Raw genomic sequence first — 20,750 nt, 5'->3', positions numbered from 1 at the left:
ATGAAAAAGGTTTTGCATAAATGAAACCAATGCAGTCAAGATTAGAAGGAAACAGAAAACTGGTGGGGGGGGGAATTTTATAGGAAGTTTCTTGATAAAGGCCTAATTTCTCAAATATATAGGGAACTGAGTCAAATTTATAAAAATAGAAGTCATTCCCCAATTGATAAATAGTCAAAGGATATGAACAGGCAGTTTTCAGAAGAAATAAAAGGTATCTACTGTCACATGAAAAAATGCTCTAAAAGCACTATTGATTAGAGAAAGGCAAATTAAAACAACTCTGAGGTACCATTTCACATCTATCAGATTGGTTAATATGGTAGATAAGGAAAATGACAAATGTTATAAGGGAAAATTGGGATACTAATGCACTATTGGTGGACTTGTGAACAGATCCAACCATTGTGGAGAGTTATTTGGAACTATGCTGAAAAGGCTATAAAACTGTGCATACCCTTTGATCAGCAATACCACTACTAGATCTGTACCCCGAAAGAGATTTTAAAAAAGGGAAAAGGGTACAAAAATATTTATGGCAGCTCTTTTTGTGGTGGCAAGAAATGGGAAATTGAGGGGATGTCCATCAATTGGGGAATGGCTGGACAAATTATGGTATATGATTGTGATGGAATCCTATTGTGCCGTAGGAAATGAAGAGCAAGATGCTTTCAGAAAAACCTGGAGAGACTTACATGAACTGATACAGAGTGAAGTGAGTAGAACCAGAAGAACATTGTACACAGTAATAGCAACATTGTACAATGATAAACTATGAATGACTTAGCTATTCTCAACAACACAATGATCTGAGACAATTCAGAAGGACTCAATGAAAAGAACTGATGGAGTCTGAATGTAGATCAAAGCATACATTTTTACTTTCTTGGGGTTTATTTTGGTCTGTGTTTTCTTTCACAATATGACTAATATGCAAATATGTTTTGCACCACTGTATGTATACAACCTTTATCAAACTGCTTGCCATCTCAGGGAAGGTGGAGAGAAGGAAGGAAAGGAGAGAATTTGAAACTCAAAAATGAATGTAAAATAACTTTTACATGTAATTGGAAAAATGTTTTTAAAAAATAAAAAAGAAGAGTTCTACATAATGCAATTAATTACATTCAATCTTATATTTACATACCTCTATCCTCCTCTGACGTTAAACTGGAGGAAAGTATAGATGCTTTTTCCAAGGCATTTACAGCTGTATTGGATATGTTTTTCTCCCACTGTCTCCTCTGAGGGCTTGGTGAGTTCCCTTTCCTCAAATGGATTGATTTGTTTTCTTATTTATAGGATAAAAAGGGGAATATTAATATTATGCTTATATATTTAGTTAACTAATATAGCACAACAGAAATGTTGTGATATTTTCATGATTCCCTCAAAAAAAAGTAGAGTAAGATTTTTTGACCTCTCAAGACTAAAGAAAATAAGAAATAAGATACTTATTAAAGTGTTTCATATATTTTTACAGTATACATGTGTATCAGTACAGTTTGATTAATATTATGCAACCTCAGAATTTAAGCTCAAAGAAAGTTTATCCAATAATTATTCTATGTTGCTCCTGACCAAATGTGGACAGTCAATAAACAATAAATAATATGGAAAAAAATATCAGAAGATGTGAAACAGTTTGAAAAATCATCATTATTCTGAAATTATGTGAAAGTATTGACATTTTACATTTAAAACAAATATAGAAAAGCTTATATTTTTTGCACCAAGTCACATGGATCACAAAAGAATCAGACCTCTAATTCATTCTAATTCATTGGTTTTAACTTGAGAACACTCATCTTCTAAAACATAAATTAAAATTACATATATGTACACATGTATGTATGCATATATACAAATATAATAAATATATAATGTGTCTGCATACAGATCGTATATTTATATAAAATACTTAATATAAAATATATTTAATATATACTATGAATATACACACATATATGTCGATATATAAAAAACACTAAGACTATTGGAAAGGCATGCAAAAGTCTGGTTGTCCTCGCAACATATATGTGGGCATTTCCTCTCTATTTCCCCTTTCCCTCCCCCAAGGAGAATGACTATAGTAGCTATAGAATCAGAACATTAGAATTTTTAATAGTTTACCTTTTTCCTCATTGCTTATTCGCTTCAGTGCATTTTCAGCCAAATTTTTATTAATGTGTTCTAACACAGCATGGCTGCACTTTTTACCTTCTTCTTCCCCTTGCTTTCAGAAAAATGAAAAACACGGGTGTCACATCAAAACATAAACAAACACAGAATCACAAGTTAGGAGGAACCTTGGGAGTTCACTTTGTCAAGCCCTACCTAAAGTATAGATCCACATACTTGAAGATATACACAGATAAGGAACTCATTGTCTTATAACCCAGCCCATTCTATCTTTTAATAGATCAAACTGTAAATAAATTTTTATATCAAGTCAAAATCTACTCCCATGTAATTACTGGTACTGCTGATAGTTCTGCCCTCTGAGAACAAGCCACAGGTCTAACCTTTCTTTTACATTTTAATATTTAAATATATTTGACAACTATCATGATCCACCCCAAGTCTTCTCTTTTCTAAGCAAATAAGCCCAAGTTTCCTCATCCAATTTTGACACAACATTAAGTGCTTCGAGACCCTTCATCATTTTGATCACATTCCAGATTGTCAGTGTTGGTTCTAGAATCCAAAAAGACCACAGTATTCCAGAGAGAGGTGGTACTATGATTTTCCTGACAAACCAAGCTGGGAAGAGCAGACCCAGCTCTCCTGGACTTTCTCTACAGTGTCCCAGAATGCCCTCCCAGACTTTAATAACTACAATGACAACCTCTCCCTCTGAATGGTTGGTTCCTTCCAGAACCTCCATTTTAAGAAGGAGGTCCAAGCCAGCCATGTCTTCATTCTCCTCCAGCCTGCACTCCCGATTCCACTTTTTTGCCATGTCTCCCATGCCAGGTACTTTCATCCCTTCACCTTCCCTTTCCCTTCCCCCATCAATGCTTTTCAAATTCTTTTTATGGGCTATCTTCTCCCATTAGAATGTAAACTTTTTGAGGGTAGAGACAGTCTTTCTGTTTACATTTGTATTCTCAGCATTTAGTAAGGTTCCTGGTACATAGTAAGCAGTGACTGAACTAATCAATAAACATTTATTAAATGCATACTATGTGTCAGGTACTACATTAGGTTTGAGAAAAACAAAGATGAAATTGAAATAGTCCTTGCCTTCTGGAGCTTACATTTTATTAGGAGAGATATCATGCACATATATAATTATATGCAAAAGAAATGCAATATGATTTGGAGGGGGCAGCGGCAGGTGGGCAGTTCTGAAAGGCTTCGTGTAGAAGGTGTCTGAAGTGAGTTTTGAAGGAAATAGATTTCAAGAGGCCATATAAAGCCAGGGAGTTTACTGAGCAGGTCAGATCTGTGAAGGGCAGGACAGAATCCAATGGAACCCTCGATATCCTTATTACAAACAGTGCATTTATGCTGGGAGAAAGTTTATACAGAGTGAAGGACTTGGAAGTCCAAAAGATCTGGGTTCATATTCTTACTCAGAATCTTAGTAGCTGGGGAAGTGACCCTCAGCACGTTGATTACTCTATTTGGGCTTCAGTTTCTTAATCTGTAAAATGAGGAGGTTGGACAAAACAGCCTCTGTGGTCTCTTCCAGCTCTAAAATCTATGATCCTATGTTAATTCAGTCTCTGTCCCTTGTTTGGCTTAGAGCTCTCTAATGGGAGAATTCTTGATTTAAAAAAAAGGAAAAATAAAAGATCATAAATGATAAAACAAATTCAATTACATCAAGCTGAACAGTTTTTGCATGAGCAACCTCAATGCATATAGGCTAAGGAATGCTCTCTCTGCTGCTTCTCCCTCTTATACAACACTAATGCCCTTATCCTCTTTTTCCATTTACCATCCAATCGCCTTCCAAACACGCTCTCTTTCCCCTGACCCAAGCCCCAGTCCCTAGGGTATTTAGGAAATGAGAACAGAGAACTCTTCTTAGATCCTACTCAGGCTCTCTCAGCACATGAATGACATGCTTTTTTCCAAGGGGATAGGCCTGCTGTCAACACTGGAGATTTGAGACAATAAAGGCTAAAATAGGAAACTGGCATCAGATGAGGGAAACCCTATCATGCTGGGCTAGGGAGTTTATTCAGCAGACAATGGAGAATCAATGTTGGTATTTTAGCCAAGGGATATCTGCTTAAAGTATTCTTTAGAAAGTAGAACCTAGGACTGGTACATAGGGTAGAATGGAAGGCAGAGAGTCCAGAGTCAGCTCAAGGACCAGCTCAGGTGTATTTCTTTTATGAGTTTAAATCTCATCAGGACGTCATGCACCCTTCGCACACCAAAACATAGCACAGTGCTTTACTCCAGAATAAATCATGAGATCATTTGACAGAAACATCCCTGCAGAGTGGAAAGAACACTGGAATATTTGTATGGACCTGGAGTCAGGAAGATCTGAATTCAAATCCAGCCTTGGACACTCGACACTAACTGTGTGACCCTGGACAAGTCACTTAACCCTGATTGCATGGGGAAGAGGGTGTGAATCCCATCTCCCTCCAAGTAATAAGCTGCTTGAGGGGACACTGTTTTTCTTTTATTGTGTCTAGCATACAAGCCTGGGGAGAGAGTTGTTGTTCAGTCATTTTCAGTTATGCCTGACTCTTCATGAGTTTGGGGTTTCCTTAGCAAAAATATTGGAGTGGTTTGCCATTTCCTTCTCTAGTTCATTTTATAAATGGGAAAACTATAAAAGGGTTGAGTGACTCACCCAGCTAATAAGTATCTGAGGCCAGATTTGAACTCAGGAAGATGAGTCTTTCTGATTCTAGGCCCAGCACTGTTTCCACTGTGCCACCCAGGTGCTCTGGGTAGAGAGTAAGTAGGTATTCAATAAACACTTGTTATATTGGATTTTAAGGTACTTACCATAGTAACTGCCTCATTTCCTGAGCTTATATTTGTTCTGGCAGGGCCTGAGGGAGAAAAAAAAAAGAAAACATACATTCAAGTATTACCACTTCAATTTTTATAAGGTCTTCTGAGGAAGTTACAACATTAGTTGGAACAAGTGGTAGAAAGCTTTAGTCACCCTAAGAACACCTTTCGGCTTTTAAACCTTTCTACCAAGTAGACAGTCAGTTACAAATCTGATCATTACGGTGTCAAAGTGAATACAACTATTTGTCTTTGTGGAAAAACCAGTAGGAGCAAAAAGAATGTCAAGACAGACCTTTAACACAGATGTCCCCAGATGCCTGTCTTTTCTCCGCTAGGGTCTTACAGATCACATTCCTTGTATCAAATGTGTTATCAAGGTCCACATGTGTGTCTAATTGGACTAGAAAAAGCTTTAGCTATTAGCTGTACTCTTTCAATAACCAAGCCTTTTTTTTTGTTCCAACCACTGTGTATTACTTGTGTTTCTCATGGGAAATAACTTCTCCAGATTGACTCGAAACATCCACAGAGACTGTCTCTGTAGTTCCAGATGTGGAGCCTTGTCTACTGCAACAACTCCTTAACAATGCCTACAGCTAACTGTAATGACCAATCTTGACCAGGAAATGAACCTCCCTCCTTTTAGCTGGAGAAATGAGGAACTTCAGGTGCAGAATGCAGTCAAATGGGTCACTATGTTGTTGGTTTAGCTTAACTGGTTTTCTCTGTACCAAAGAAAAATTACACTGACTGGGGGCATGACACATCCAGAAATGACTAAGATGCAAAAACAAAAGACATCAAAAGGGTTTAAAAAAAAATGCCTATGACATCAAGCCCTGAATAAGAGCAAACAAGGAAATAATTCGAGAGAAACAAAGGTAACTCTTGACCTCTAAAGGGGTAAAAGAGCAGAATTTTAATACTGAAAGGTATTAAGCCCTACAAAAATTGTACAAAAGCGTGACTTTAAAATAACTTTTAAATTAAAAGCTATTTTTTCAAGCCAGCCTTTAGGTCAGGAAGATCTGGGTTCAAGTCTTGCCTCTGATGCATACTGACTGTGTAACCCTGGACAAGTCATTTAAATGTCTCATTTGTCCAGACAACTCTTTAATTAAGACTGTAAATTGAAGAGAGTGTGCTGAACTGCATGGGTAGATGGAGGAATTCCTTCCACTGATGAAATCAAGTCCAAGTAACCCCCTCCCAAAAAAAAAAAAAAAGGAATTTTCAAAATTTAATTCATCTCTACCTCTCAGAATTCTTGCCTTCCTTTAAGGCTCAATTCAAATAACTCTTTCATGAAACCCTCCCTGATTCCCTCCTACCTCCCTAATTAATGCTCTCTTTCTCCTCAATTTTCCCTGTATTATATTTCTCTATGTACACATTGTACCCCCACTCCTACAAAATGAATATAATCTTCTAGAGAGCCAGGACTATCTTGTTTTTGTTATTGTATACACAGCACCTACCACACAGTGCCTTGCGTGTAGTAGGTGCTTAATAAATATGTCAGATTTAATCTTTTGTAATTTCATAGATGATTGAATTTTGATGTCAAAATGTATACTTTGATGGATCTGTGATCTCATCCATGTGGGCACTCCCTCTACCATGCAAACTGCATCCTAACTATACCTTCCTACCCTGTGCCTTCAAAGGCAGGTGGGTAGCTCGATGGACAGAGAAATGGGTTTGCAGTCAGGAAGACCTGAGTTCAAATCTGGATTCAGATGCTCCTTAATTGTATGATCCTGAGCAAGTCACTTAACTGATGTCTGCCTCAGTGTCCTCAACTGCAAAATGGTGCTCACAATAGCACCTTTCTCACAAGGTTGTTGTGGGGATCAAAAAAGATATCTGTAAAATGTTTTGCTTAGGAAATGGTTATGTCCTTCTCCCCTTACTTTTCCTTCCCCTTGTGCATTTCCTGTCCATAGTCTTCATAAATTCTCCTCTGAAGATCTACTCAGCTCTACAGATAGCTCTTCCAGCAGTTCACGGTTTCCATGCCTTCCTCAAACTGTCCTTCTGGTATCTCGTTCTCACCTACGAGCAGCATATTCTTTTCTGGGCATACATTTAGTTCCCTGTATGCCAAATCTTGCATGTAAGTTAGTAATGATAATACCCTACTTCTCTGCAGCATGCATCTTATTCTACTGTCCTTGCAATCATTCTCAGTCTTGAGCCTTTGGACAGCACAGTATTTCACGATTTACATGGAAAGGCAATGCATATAATAACAATAACTAGCATTTATAGAGTGCCTACTGTGTGCCAGGCACTGTAATGAGCGTTTTATAAATATTATCTATTTGATCGTCACAACAACCCTGGGAGGTATGGGCTATTATTAGTGTAATGGAAGTGTTGGACCTAAAAGTCCAGAAAAACCTGGGTTCATAGCCTGCCTACCTACATTTCCTAGATGTAGGACCATAGGCAAGTCTTTTAACCTCTGTGAAACTCAGTTTCCTTGCCAGCAAAATGGGGGGGTAATACTGCCCATAGCACCTCAGCCTTAAGGGATTAAAGAGGATTAAATAAAGTCTATAAAGAACTTTATAAACCTTGAAACACTATATCTGAGTCAGTTATCATTATTATTTCAAGGTACATAGTATCATTGGAAGAATGCAAACGTTTAAACGATGGGTTTCTGTGTCATCAATAATTAGCAAGCAATTATGAAGCACCGACTGTGTGCTGGGCACTGTGTTTAGTGCTAGGGAGACAAAGAAAAGTAAAAACAATCCCCACCCTCATGGAGCTCACATTTTAATGGCAGGGACAACCTATATAGATCAGAACATATGAGATAAATGTGGAGTTGGCGTAAGAGAACCTTGACATGTTTGGCACTAGTAGCTGAGCGGATGGGAAAAGGCATCCTGGAGGAGGAGGGAACTACTTAAAGAAAGCCTGGATTCTGAGGCCAAGACTGGGGAGTGGGACAAAGCATTTCAGGCAAGGCAAAGACGCAGAATGAGACACAGAGTCTATGTGCAAGGAACAGCAAGGAGGCTGGCGTGGCTGGATCACTGAATGCAGGGAGAAAAGGGAGGAGGATGTATGAAGACTGCAAAGGAAGGCTGATGTCAGGTTGTAAAGAGCTTGACCTGTCAAACAAAGGATTTTCTATTTCATTCTAGAGGAACAGGGCAGCCACTGGAGTTTACAGAGTAGGGGAGGTGATATGGTCAGACCTACGCTTTAGGAAAAATGGCTTGTCGGGATACAAAAATACAAAGTGGACTCTGTCCTGTACCCAAAACTGAGACGCTGCAAATCAAAGCTGCAGCATTTAATAAAGCAAACAGGAGACACTGTCACCACGTCTCTATGTTGTTTTCACTCAGTGTAACTCCAGTCATTCTCTGATGCTTGGTTTTGGTGTGGGAGACCTAGGACAATGAGGAGTCAATGAAAAGGGACAGAGAAATACAGAAATGACAATGTTCAGAAAAGCTATGGAATGAGATTTTAGAATCATAAGGCTGCTTAGATATCACCTAAGAGATTATCTAGTAGGGGCAGATGGATATAGCACTAGGTCTGGAGTCAGGAGAGACCTGAGTTCAAATTTGTCCTCAGATACTTACTAGCTGCATGACCCTGGGCAAGTCATTTAACCCTGATTGCCCCTTTAAAGGAAAAAGAGATTATTTAGCCCAATTTGAACCTTGCCTGAAAACGGGTTATGAAACCTTTGTGGACATATAATTTCATACCAATACCGTATACATGTGGCCTTTGGGAAAAACTTTACATAAGAACACTGCTTTCTACAAGGCCCTCAATTTAATAGGCTATACTTTAATTTGCTAAATAAAAATCACTACTAAAGTTACCAAACATAAATTCTATGGTTGCTGAATGTGCTGAATGTTTGCATCAGGTTCATAAATAAAAATAGCTTGAAGTAAAAAAACCAGCCAAAGAAAGAAACAAACCCAAACCTCAAATCCATTTTGATTTACAGTGTCTGATAATTATTTCACATTAACTTGAAATATATTTTTTGCCTTGCAACATATGTAGGAATTTTTTTAACAAAAATAAGACTTTTAAGCTTCTGTTCTCTCTTCTGTTGTTCAGTCCTGTCCAATTCTTCATTACCTCATTTCTTGGCAAAGATACTAGTGTGGCTTGCCATTTCCTTCTCCTGTTAACAGATGAGGAAACTGAGGCAAACAAGGGTAAATGACTTGCCCAAGATCACACAGCTAGTAAGTGTCTGAGGCCAAATTTGACCTCAGACCCTCTTGATTCCAGACCCAGCACTCTATCCATTGTGCCACCTAGCTGCCTCTCTCTTACCAACAGTTAAATTAACATTTATAGGTGGTCTAGGAGCAATTGTAGGCAATCCTTAATATCCCTTGTATCCTTCTCTACCATTCAGTTATCACAAGCCCATGTAAGGGGGCTGCATTAGGCTAAGAGTATTTTGTAGGAGGGAGCACCACATAAATTAAATCACCACTCCATCAAGGTCATTTTTGGGAAACCGTAAGAATAAATTCCAAAACCATTACCCATTTTTGTTGGTGTATCATTCTTGGACTTCCTGGTCTCCTCTATGATTTGCTCACCATACTCTTTGACTATCTGTAAATTGAAATAGAATATTAGCAAATGTGATGTGAGTAACCTACCTGCTCCTTAGACACTACCATAATGATGTCCACTTGCCAATTATCTATATGAGTGCCTGAAGTTGAAAAATCACAAATGTCAATTTGCCACATTTAAAAAAAATCAACTCATGACCCAGCTAAACATATCTTACCTCTGGAGATAAGCACTTCCGGATAAGCTTTGCTAAAGAGCCTCTAGAGAGAATTGTAGTAGCTGAAGGACGACTGGTAGGATCTCTCTTAAACATTTGCTTAATCAGATAGTGAAGCTCATAAGAGTAATGAGATGGCAGGGGATTGTAGGAGCCTTTGCATATCTTGAGGATAAGATTTTTCCAACTATTGGCCTGAAACTAAAATATTAAAATGAACTTTTTTTTGAAATATTCTATATTTTCCCAACTACATGGAAAGACAATTTTTAACATTCATTATTTTAAAATTTTGAGTTTCAAATTTTCTCCCTCCTTTGCTCACCTCCTCCCTCCCTTAGATGGCAAGCAATTTGATATAGGCTATACACGTGAAATCATGCAAAACAAATTTTCATATTAGTCATGTTGTGAAAGAAGACACAGCTCAAAAGGAAAAAAGGAAACACAATAAAATAAAGACAGTGAAAAACAGTATGCTTTGAACAGCATCCAGACTCTGGATGTGGATAGCATAAAATGAACTTTAAAAGAAGACAAAGGAAATTTAAAAAAAAAAAGAAACATAAATGGATAAACAAATAAAGGTTGAACCCTATCTTGGCTATTTTGATTTAACAACTTAAAAGACATTCCTGCTGACCCCATCTGCTCATCTACAAGGAGTTCCAAAATAGGCATCATTCTAATACCTTACGACTAGCTCCAGGTGGTTCAACAGAAAAGGATATGTAGGAATGCTTAAAAAAAAAACAAAAAACCCTAAGCTTTTGCTCTCTCTTCATACTCTCCAGATAGTCCGAACATCAGTATCTATTTCCCACTTTTTTTTATAGTCTTGAGTCAAAGAATAGAGCTAATGAAGCTCAGTCATTCATTTATTATTTCAACAAATAATAAAATTTCAATAAGTTTCCAAATTTCAAAATTTTAATAAAATTTCAACAAATAAAAACAAAAATATCAATAAATAACAAAAAATATTCTATATGTCACATACTAAATATGTTAGGTACCCTAGACTAGACATTTTGTTCCCTCTTCCTATTCTAGGGACTATCTGAGAACGTTGTTTCCCAAAGATATTGAAATGAACTATTTATTTGGCAAAGCAAATCACAAGCATTTTTATTGCTAAATACTTTTTACCCTCCGTGACATTTTGAGCCTATGTGTGATTGGCTAATTTTTCTAAGCCTCAGTTTTTTCATCTGTAAAATGGGGGCTGAAGAGAGGATGGGACAGAGGGCCACTTAGGTCCCTGCCGGCTCTAACTGTTACGATTCTATGAACCACTTCACAGAAGGAATAATGACTTTTCAAGACCATGCCCTCCAAAATAATGAGACCACAAAAGTTTCACCTATAGCCTATCCCATTTTTCCTTTATTCTTTTTTATAATGTGTACATTTATATATATATATATACACACACACATACATATATTACATACATATATACATACATAAATATACGTTCATACACGTATACACATGCATACACATATACCTATACATATGTACATGTGTACACACATACATGTATGCATATACACATATACACACATACACACATATATGTGTGTATATATATATATACATGATGGTATGATACTTTTCAGGTTTTTAAATCACTATTCTGGGAAAGCTAAATCTTCTTAACTGGTGTGTGTTATAGAATTTTACCAAGAAATGGAGAATAAGATATGCAGCTTAATATTTTAGAGCAGAAGTAAAGTTTAAACCTATTCTTATTTAATGAAATAAGAATAGGGTTGAACATCTTGACAATTAGCCTATATAACTTTTAAAAAAATTTTTCTTAGAAATAGAAAACTCCTTAAAGAGATAAGAATAGTTAGGGCTTTTTCCTTTTTTTCTATAATCAGATATGAGCATGAAACAAAAGGGAAGCATGTGTACCCAACAAATATAAAATAAGAAAAAAATCTGGCTGAGCTAGGAGAGAACAGCCTTGCTTTGGTTTCGAAGCTTATGCTAATCAGTTGCTGGATTTGAATTTCTATGATCTCCAAAGGATCAAAAATGAATTAAGAGAAAATAAAGACAATATATTACAGATTTCTAATTCTTATTCACTACATCACAGATCTTGATACATGTTCTCTCTTTCAAAAAGTGATAACTCATGCTTTTGATAGGTTTTTGAAATGATTTTAAAACTAAGTTTGAAAGATCAAGGATATTCATCAAAAACCTGCCACTAAAAACAAATGTATCCTGGGTCTTTTACCCTGGGGTGATATTACTAACTCATCATTACAAAAACACATATGTAAAAGTGATGACCTTTTCTTCAGAATCACTCACACCAATGTTTCAAACACCTGCATATTTGTGAGACAGGGTGTTTAAAGGTTCAATTAGTAGCAATAAAACATTAATTTTCCTGTATGCAAAACTAATAAGCCTTATAGGGATTAATCTTCCTTCTGGGATACTCTATTCCTACCACCACCCCACCACTATTCCACTCCCTGTCCAATTCTTAGCCATCCTTCATGACTCTGCACAAATACCTTCACCTCCATGAAGTGTTGCCTTCTCAAAGCATTTTCTCCCTCCTATCTACTAATATGCCACTTTTTATCTTCACCATTACTCTTCGACATTTATTATGGTTAAGTGTGTACAGTTGTAGCATTCTTGCTAGATTGTAAACTCCCTGAAAATAAGGACCATGTGTCTTCTGTGACCTCCACATTACCTAACATAGTACCTGGCACATAGGATGTGTTTGCCAAATATTTTTTGAAGTAATAAATGAATGACCTAGCTTTATTAGCACTATGATTGAAACCAAAGGTTCTCAAAGTGTGGTCTGAGGACCCCTGGGGGGTCTCTGAGACCATTTCTGGGGTTCCACAAACTCAAAATTATTTTCACAATAATATTAAGATGCTTTAATATCCAATACAGTAAATGTCGGTAGATATAACCCACAAGACCAAAAGCTCTTTGGGAGATCCTCAATAATTTTTAAGAGTATAAAGCAGTCCCAGAGACCAAAAAATTTGAGAACCATTGGTCTAAATAAAGGCTAGGCAATATTAAAAATTACTTAACCTCTTTTTGATAATAAATAAAATCACAACCATTTCCTATATCTTTTTGCTTTTCTTTGTATCCCCAGTGATTAGCCCAGTGAATGGCCCATAGCAAGTGCTTATTAAATGCTGCCTGCCTGGCTAAAAAGTATAAGGAATAATAAGCATGTTTGTAAAATACACTGAAAATATATAAAAATTACATGAGAAAATCCTTTTCCCAATGACCTATCAAAGAAGAGACTAAAAAGATAAAATTTGACTACTCATAGAAATACATCCTTTCAGAACTGAAAAGGATGATGAAATGAACATTTCCTACTTCTAGTTTATGCTAAACTCTCTTTAAATAAAAGTTCAATCGTGAAAATATGTGGAAGTTTTCCTAATCTATCCATTCCAAGGAACCAATCTTCCTATTATAACTTAGCATATTCCTTAAAACCTAAGCAGAGCAAAGCTCAATTAACAATGGTTTGAAGGTTCTATTTCATATGCCTTACTTACTGGATGTTTGAGGGTACAGAGTTCATACAAAATGCATCCCAAGGACCATATGTCACTGAAACATGAAAAGATTAAAGTTACCAATTGACCATTTAAATTAAGTTTATTCAAATACAAAAAAAAATTTTTAATCTATCTTTAAGATGGACAGATATCACACTTACTATTAAGGCAATTTACTTTTTAAAAAATTGTTTATTTTATTTTTAATTTATGGAATAAAACAAGCATTTCCACAATATAGTATAATTTTTTAAAAGATATTGCACATGAAATTTAAATTTGAGTATTTGTTAACTGGTGTCATCTGAAAACCCATACTGACTCATGCTTAGCCTCAGCCTGGCCCCCATCAAAAAGGGCCTTATTCAGGTGTCATTTGGGTGGTATTTATCCTAAAGAGGAACATTTGAGAAATCTTAGATTTAAGGAATCTTAAAAATTAGAAGATATCTTTATGTTCACCTAGTTCCACACAAAGTAAGAACCTTTCCTATAACATCCCAGAGAGGTAATCAAATATATATAATAGTAGGGAGCTCACTAATTTTTTTAAAGTAGGCTATTCTACTGCCCAAAAGCTCTAACTTTTAGGAAATTCCTATACTGAGCTTAGATATATGTCCCTGTAACTTCCACTTGCTATTCCTAGTTCTGTATGACCTCTATAGTAACCCAAAAGAAGTCTGCTTTCTCTTGAAAACCTCTCCTTGGTCCCAAATCTTATCTTCTAAAAAAAAAAAAGGCTAAAAATCCCTAGTTCCATCAACCAATTTTTTATATAAGGCAGTTTCTAATTTTTCACCATGTTGGTCACTTTCTTCTAGAAGAGGGAATAAGTTCTACTTTTTTCTTTTAATAATTTTTAATTTTTCCTTCCTCCAGTCCCTCTCCACCCTTTAATAAGGCAAGACACATAATACCAATTACACATATGAAGTCATGTAAAACTTATTTCCATATTAGCCACGTTGCAAGAAAAAAGCAAGAAAAATAAAGAAAGTGAAAAAATATATTTCTATCTATATTCAGAATGTGTAAGTGCTCTGTCTGGAGTGAACAGCATTTTTCAACATGAGTCCTTTGGAACTGTTGGTCATTTTATTGAGCTGAATAGCTAAGTGTTTCAAAGTTGATTGTCATTACAGTATTGCTGTTACTATGTACATATAACATTCTCCTGGTTCTGCTCACTTTACTTTGTATCAGTTCATATATGTCTTCCTAGGTTTTTCTTGAATCATCCCCTTTGTCATTTCTTACAACAGTATACACAACAGTATTCTATCACAATCATATATCACAACTTGTTCAGCCACTCCTCAGTTGATGGGCATCCCCTCAGTTTCCAATTCCTTGTCACCACAAAAAGAGCTGCTATAGATATTTTTTGTACATATGAGTCCTTTCCTTTTTCTTTTATCTCTCTGAGGTACAGATCTTGTAGTGGCTATAAAACTGTAGTCCTTTAGTTGTAATTTCAAATTGTCCTCCAGAATGGTTGGATCAGTTCATAACTTCACCACAGTGCATTAATATCCCTATTTTTCCATATCCTTTCTAACATTTGTCATTTTCCTTTTCTATCATATTAGTCAATTGCATTTCTCTAATCAATAGTGATTTAGAGTATTTTTTTTATCATTGTTCATAGTTTTCATTTCTTCTGAAAACTGCCTGTTCATATCCTTTGATCATTTATCGGTTGGGGAATGGCTCTTAGTCTTATAAATCAGGCTTAGTTCCCTACATATTTAAGAAATTAGACCTTTATCAGAGAAACTTGCTAAAAATCTCCCCCACTGATAACTGCATTGCAATATAGTTGATTTTCTCTGTACTACAGTTACCCCTCTCACATTGTGACTTTTCCCATCGTGGTTTCAATACATTGTGGATCAACATAAGAAATTAAATGACCCTTTTGGGGGAGTTTTGTGGAAGCTGCAAACAATACGTAAAGGCCAGCGGACAACACAGAGCCTATGACCAAATATTTAACTCAAATTTTACAATAGGATACTGTAAACACCCCATGACAGAAAAAGAAAAAATCCAGACTTCTCCTCTGGTACGAAGGAAGAGCCAAAAAATTTTACTCGGATTTTCCTGATTATGGGAGCACCGTGCCCCTAGCCCCTGTGATGTGGAAGGAATAATTGTATTTACTTTCCATGTAATAAAAAACACAGGTCTGAGGAGAAGTCCACAGGTTTCACCAGGCTGTCAAAAGGGTCCATGACACCAAAAAGGTGAAGAAGCCCTGGTCTAAAAAAGTTCTATTTTTTTATCAGAGGGATGAGTCCCATACCTTTTATTGTTATAAGGCATATTCTCCCAGATTTCCGGAGGCACATAATAAGGTGTTCCCACATATGTACAAGCAAATGCCATAGGCCTGAAGGAACAACAAGAGAAAATGTTTTTCAGATTGTTACTGAATGGCAGATGCTTGGATCACTGAATCTACCAAAGAAGAGAACTACATACTTGGAGAGAAGTCGGGCAGATCCAAAATCCCCTAATTTTATGTGTCCATTTTGGGTGAGGAAGACATTCTGCATTACCAAAAGAAAGAGAAAATCAGATTATCTCTTTAACAAATACCCTTCTGTTCACCAGAAGACAGGAGTCCCCAGTCGTGGCAGAAGAGGATCTAATGTTCACTTCTCAGAGACCTTGAGGCCAGGAGTAGAGTACCGGCGTGTTAACAGTAACAACTCTGTGCAGAACAGGGAACTGGGAGTAACAGATGAATCTTGGCAAGGACGATGGGGTTAAGAGTGTACAGGATGGTTGGGAGATGGGAATGTAGCAGAGTCACCCTGTTTAATATACTTATCAAGCAAGTAGGTAAGGCTTCAAGTTGGAGAAACCTGATACAAAAGATGCTTAAATTTCTTTAGGGTAAAATGGGACAGGAACAGCAAGATAAGGACAGTAAGTCTTTTCCAGCTCCATATTTTTGGTATTTTCAAAAACTAATTTCTTTAATTTAGCCGTATTAGCCAATATGACAGGTGTGAGGTGGTACCTCAGAGTTTTTTTTAATTTGTATTTTCTAATCAATAGTGATTTAAAATATTTTTTCATACTTGTTGATAGTTTTAATTTCCTCTTCTGAAAACTGCCTGTTCATATCCTTTGATTATTTATCAATTGGAGAATGGCTCTTATTCTTATAAATTAGGCTCAGTTCCCTAAATATTTGACCTCTCGGCCTCAGTTCTCCCACCTGTAAGATGAGGATAATACCACCTACCTCACAAGGTGGTTATAAAGTGCTGTATAGATCACAGTGTTCTATATAAATGCTAGCTACTACTCCTAGTTAATGGCAAGCAACCTGATATTTAAAACTCAGGATTGCCTTCACTTTTAGGTCAAATTCCTCCCGTCATTGTTTTAATACTGCTATTTTCTTGCATAGGGCAGCTAGGTGGCACAGTGGATAGAGGGCCAGCCTTGGAGTCCAGAAGACTTATTTTTGTGAGTTGAAATATGGCCTCAGATACTTAGTAGCTGGGCAAGTCAGTTAACCTATTTGCCTCAGTTTCCTCATCTGTAAAATGAACTGGAGAAGGAAATGGCAAACCACTCCAGTATCTTGCCAAGAAAACCCCAAATGGGGTCATGAACAACAAACCCAGCTCATATGCATCCAAACTGGGATTTAACTCAAAGTGCAGTCCTCTTTCCTTTATATCCCAGGTTTCTCCTCCACAGCACTGTAGGAAACAGATGAACTGACTAGAGGCTAGTGACACCAGAATATTTGCTCAGGTATTTAGGGGACCCAAACAGAAGTAAGGTGACTGGCTTTTCTTAAGAACAGTCACAACGCAAGTAAGAGTAGAGCCTGTCTACGAATAAACCAGTTGAGGTTAGAAGGAACAGTTTAGATGTGTGTGAGGGTGGGTCTTTCTCCCCATAAATGATTATAGATAACGAGCATTGGGGGCAGGGAGACGGGGCATGAAGTGGATGAGGAAGTGAAAATGAAAGCTATGGTCAAAGCCAGCTTAGGGATGCCTGCCTGAACTTCACTAGCTGAGCTGTCTCCTGGTTTCCTATTTCTCGGGAAGGCGTGTCCATGACAACAGCAAGTGTGGAATGGTTTGTTTCTAAAACATCAGATAAGGGGGGCTATAGTAATAAAACACACAACATGAAGTCAATCAGTCCTTAGGAGTAAATACTAGCTATTAATCATTTTCCTCAGAAGCAGAATAGGGCAGTGGAAAAAGTGTGGGTTGAGGAGTCAGAACACCTGGATTCTAATTATTGTCATTAGATTGTGAGCTCCTTGAGGGCAGGGACTGTCTTTTGCCATTCTTTGTATCCCCAGCAGTCAGAAGAGTGCCTAGCACATAGTAGGCACTTAATGAATCTTTACTGACTGACTGATTCTACCTGTGTGTGTTAATTGGTAACTGTGTGATACGGAACCAGTCACATAATCTGTGAACTACAGTTTCTTCTTCTATAAAAAGGAAATGTTAATTCCTGTCCTGCCGACCTCAAAAGGCTGTGAGGGGCAAATGCCACAATTGATGTGAAAGCATGTTGTCAAATACTATTATTGTTGCTATTTGATGGGGAGAAGGAGTTAATTGGGCAGGAGAGCAATGCACACCTAAAATGGGAATAGGAGGTCATCTCTGAGATGGGAAAAGTTTGCAGAAAGAAAGGTTGAAAAGGAGAGGACAGACCAATATTTATGCCAAAGGATTGGCTCAATTCTTTCCTTCCTTCCTTTCTTCCTCCCTCCCTCTCTCCTTCCCTCATTCCCTCTTTACTTCCTTCTTTTCTTCTTCCTCCCTTCCCTTTCTTCCCTCCTTTTCTTCCTTCTATCCCTCCCTCCATCCTTTTCTCCCTTCCATCTTTCCCTCCTTTCCCTCCTCTTTCCTTTCTTTTCTTTTTCCTTCCTTTCTCCCTTTTTTTCCTTCCCTTTCTTCTTCCCTCCTTTTCTTCTTTCTTCCCTCCCTCCCTCCTTTCCTCCCTTCCCTTTCATCTTTCCCTCTCTTTTTTCCTTCCTTCTTTCCACAATGGGTCCCCCTATCTTGCCCAGGCGGGGAGTACAGGGGCCACCCACAGTCCTGATCTTATTCCAATCAGCACAGGAACTTTACCCTGCTCCATTTCTGACCTATGGCTATTTACTCCTCATTAGCTAGCCTGGTGGTCTCTCTGCTCCCCAGGGTTCACTACATTAATGCCAAACTTAGTGTTCTGTCCACTACAGCTCAGAACTCCTGAGCTCTAAAGATCCATCATCCTCAGCCTCCCTTATAGTTGAGAACACCGGCATGCACCACCAGGCTCAGCTCAATTTACTCTCAATAGGGCAAGGTCAAGAAGGTGTACATTGAGGTATTTTTGTCCCATAGCTTGTTGCTGTTCAATTGTGTCCAACTCTTCATGACCCCATTTGTTTTTTATTTTTATTTTTTGGCAGAGATACTGGAGTGGTTTGCCATTTCCTTCTCTATCTCATTTTACAGATGAGGAAACCTAGGCAAATAAGGTCAAGTAACTTGCCTAGGGTCACACAAATAGTAAGTGTCTGAGACCAGATTTGAATTCAGGTCTTCCTGACTCCAGCTCCAGTACTCTATCCACTGTGCCACCTAGCTACACAAAGGTAAGTATCTCTGCTTCCTTTGTTCTACAAAGGTGACTAAGTGAATAATGTGCCTTTATTCCCAAGGTGTACATTAAGTGATGTACTAGTATATCCAGAATGTAACTGAATAATGATTATTCTGGATTATTATTATAAACATCAACATTCTCCTACACTTACATGCCCTCAAGGCATGCATTAAGGTTCAGAGGTTGGCCCTTACCCTACCTAAGTAGATCTCAAGGCCTTCATTAATGTTCTTATCTTATAAGTAATAGCTATTAAGAACTATTACATGAAGAGATTCCCTCTTCTAATTTGCTACTTTTGATTTGCTATGAGCTAGAAAAACATAATCAACCTTGATAATACTACACATAAAGTAAAAATCTACAATCTCTAAGGAAGCCCTCATCTACAGAGCAGAATATCAGGGCTTTATGTTTAGAATGGCTGAGGTTGCTGGAAGACTCATGTGTAGGTAAGACATCTCTTTGTCTCAGTTGAGATAATACTACCCAGGGGCAGCTAGGTGGCGCAGTGGATATAGCACCAGCCCTGAAGTCAGGAGGACCTGAGTTCAAATCCAACCTCAGACACTTGACACTTACTAGCTGTGTGACCCTGGGCGAGTCGCTTAACCCCATTGCCTAGCTAAAAAGGAAAAAAAAAAAAGAGAGAGAGAGAGAGAATACCACCTATTGCCCTACCCACCTCACACTGATGTTTTGAGAATAAATTGAGCTGGAAGACAGGAACGCACTTTGGAAAGGTAAAGAGTAGTACACAAATACAAGGAAACATTGTTTTAATGAGTTACATGCTCAACTAAAGTGTTTAATCCACGTTCATCTGTAAGCAGGCAGATATTTGTAAAAATAAATGACATAATGTCCCCAAGATGCCCAAAGAGACTAAAATTTCCAGGTAGAAAAAATACTAAAAAATTGTTTTAGTTTAAAAAAAAAACACTCACCTTGGACTTGATATCTCTATGTAACACCCTTTTTTTGTGAATGTGATTTACTCCCAGGCACATCTGTGTAAACCAGTGAAGTATCTGTGAGGAAAAGATATTTAAAATCCGGTTCATGGAGTACCTTTTTCTTAAGGATTTTTTTTTTTTTTTTAGGCAATTGGGGTTAAGTGACTTGCCCAGGGTCACACAGCTAGTAAGTGTCAAGTATTTGATCTGAAGCTGGATTTGAACTAAGGTCCTCCTGACTTCAGGGCCAGTGCTCTGTCCACTGCGCCACCTAGCTGTCCCAGGAATTTTTTTTTTTAATCTACTTATGTTGTAAAGTATTTTCAGATCTTGAGCACATTAAAATACTGAAAATATAAATATGATAATAGGCATGATAATGAAGAGAGCTGACTTCAGAGACAGAAAAATACGGCTTCCAGATCCACACACTGGCTGTAACCTCTCACTGTTCCTGGGCAAACAAGGAGGGCTACAAGGGCAGAACAGGCACTGATCTCCATCAATAAGGGAATTTCTTCCACCAATGAAAGCAGAGGACCAGACATCTTTATTATCTTCATCTTCATTATCATCATCTCATCATCATCACCACAATCATTATATCATCATCATCACCACCACCACCACCATCATCATCATCATCATCATCATCACCATCATCATTATCATCTCATCACCATCATCTTATCATCACCATCATCATCATCAGCACCACCACCATCATCATCATCATCAATACTGGATCATGGATCTAGATGCTAGAAGGAA

General features: G+C 37.5%; 1 protein-coding gene across 4 annotated transcripts in view; it reads right to left on the bottom strand.

Annotated features, from left to right (window-relative positions):
- NEK3 (NIMA related kinase 3) overlaps positions 1 to 20,750 on the bottom strand; it is a 34,080-nt gene that overhangs the window by 3,982 nt on the left and 9,348 nt on the right. For 3 of the 4 annotated variants that reach the window (XM_027856895.1, XM_027856896.1, XM_027856897.1), the window contains exons 5-13: positions 19,971 to 20,054; positions 15,859 to 15,926; positions 15,680 to 15,766; positions 13,369 to 13,423; positions 9,794 to 9,994; positions 9,540 to 9,612; positions 4,981 to 5,027; positions 2,134 to 2,236; positions 1,148 to 1,291 (exon numbers count right to left, since the gene is read on the bottom strand). In XM_027856895.1, the coding sequence (XP_027712696.1) occupies positions 1,148 to 1,291; positions 2,134 to 2,236; positions 4,981 to 5,027; positions 9,540 to 9,612; positions 9,794 to 9,994; positions 13,369 to 13,423; positions 15,680 to 15,766; positions 15,859 to 15,926; positions 19,971 to 20,054 (862 nt within the window). The remainder of the gene's footprint in view (positions 1 to 1,147; positions 1,292 to 2,133; positions 2,237 to 4,980; positions 5,028 to 9,539; positions 9,613 to 9,793; positions 9,995 to 13,368; positions 13,424 to 15,679; positions 15,767 to 15,858; positions 15,927 to 19,970; positions 20,055 to 20,750) is intronic. The other variant, XM_027856898.1, reaches the window with a different exon arrangement.

Source organism: Vombatus ursinus, unplaced genomic scaffold (assembly GCF_900497805.2).
Source record: "Vombatus ursinus unplaced genomic scaffold, bare-nosed wombat genome assembly UNPS02011700.1, whole genome shotgun sequence".
Lineage (NCBI taxonomy): Eukaryota > Metazoa > Chordata > Mammalia > Diprotodontia > Vombatidae > Vombatus > Vombatus ursinus.
This window is presented reverse-complemented; position numbering and strand designations above follow the sequence as displayed.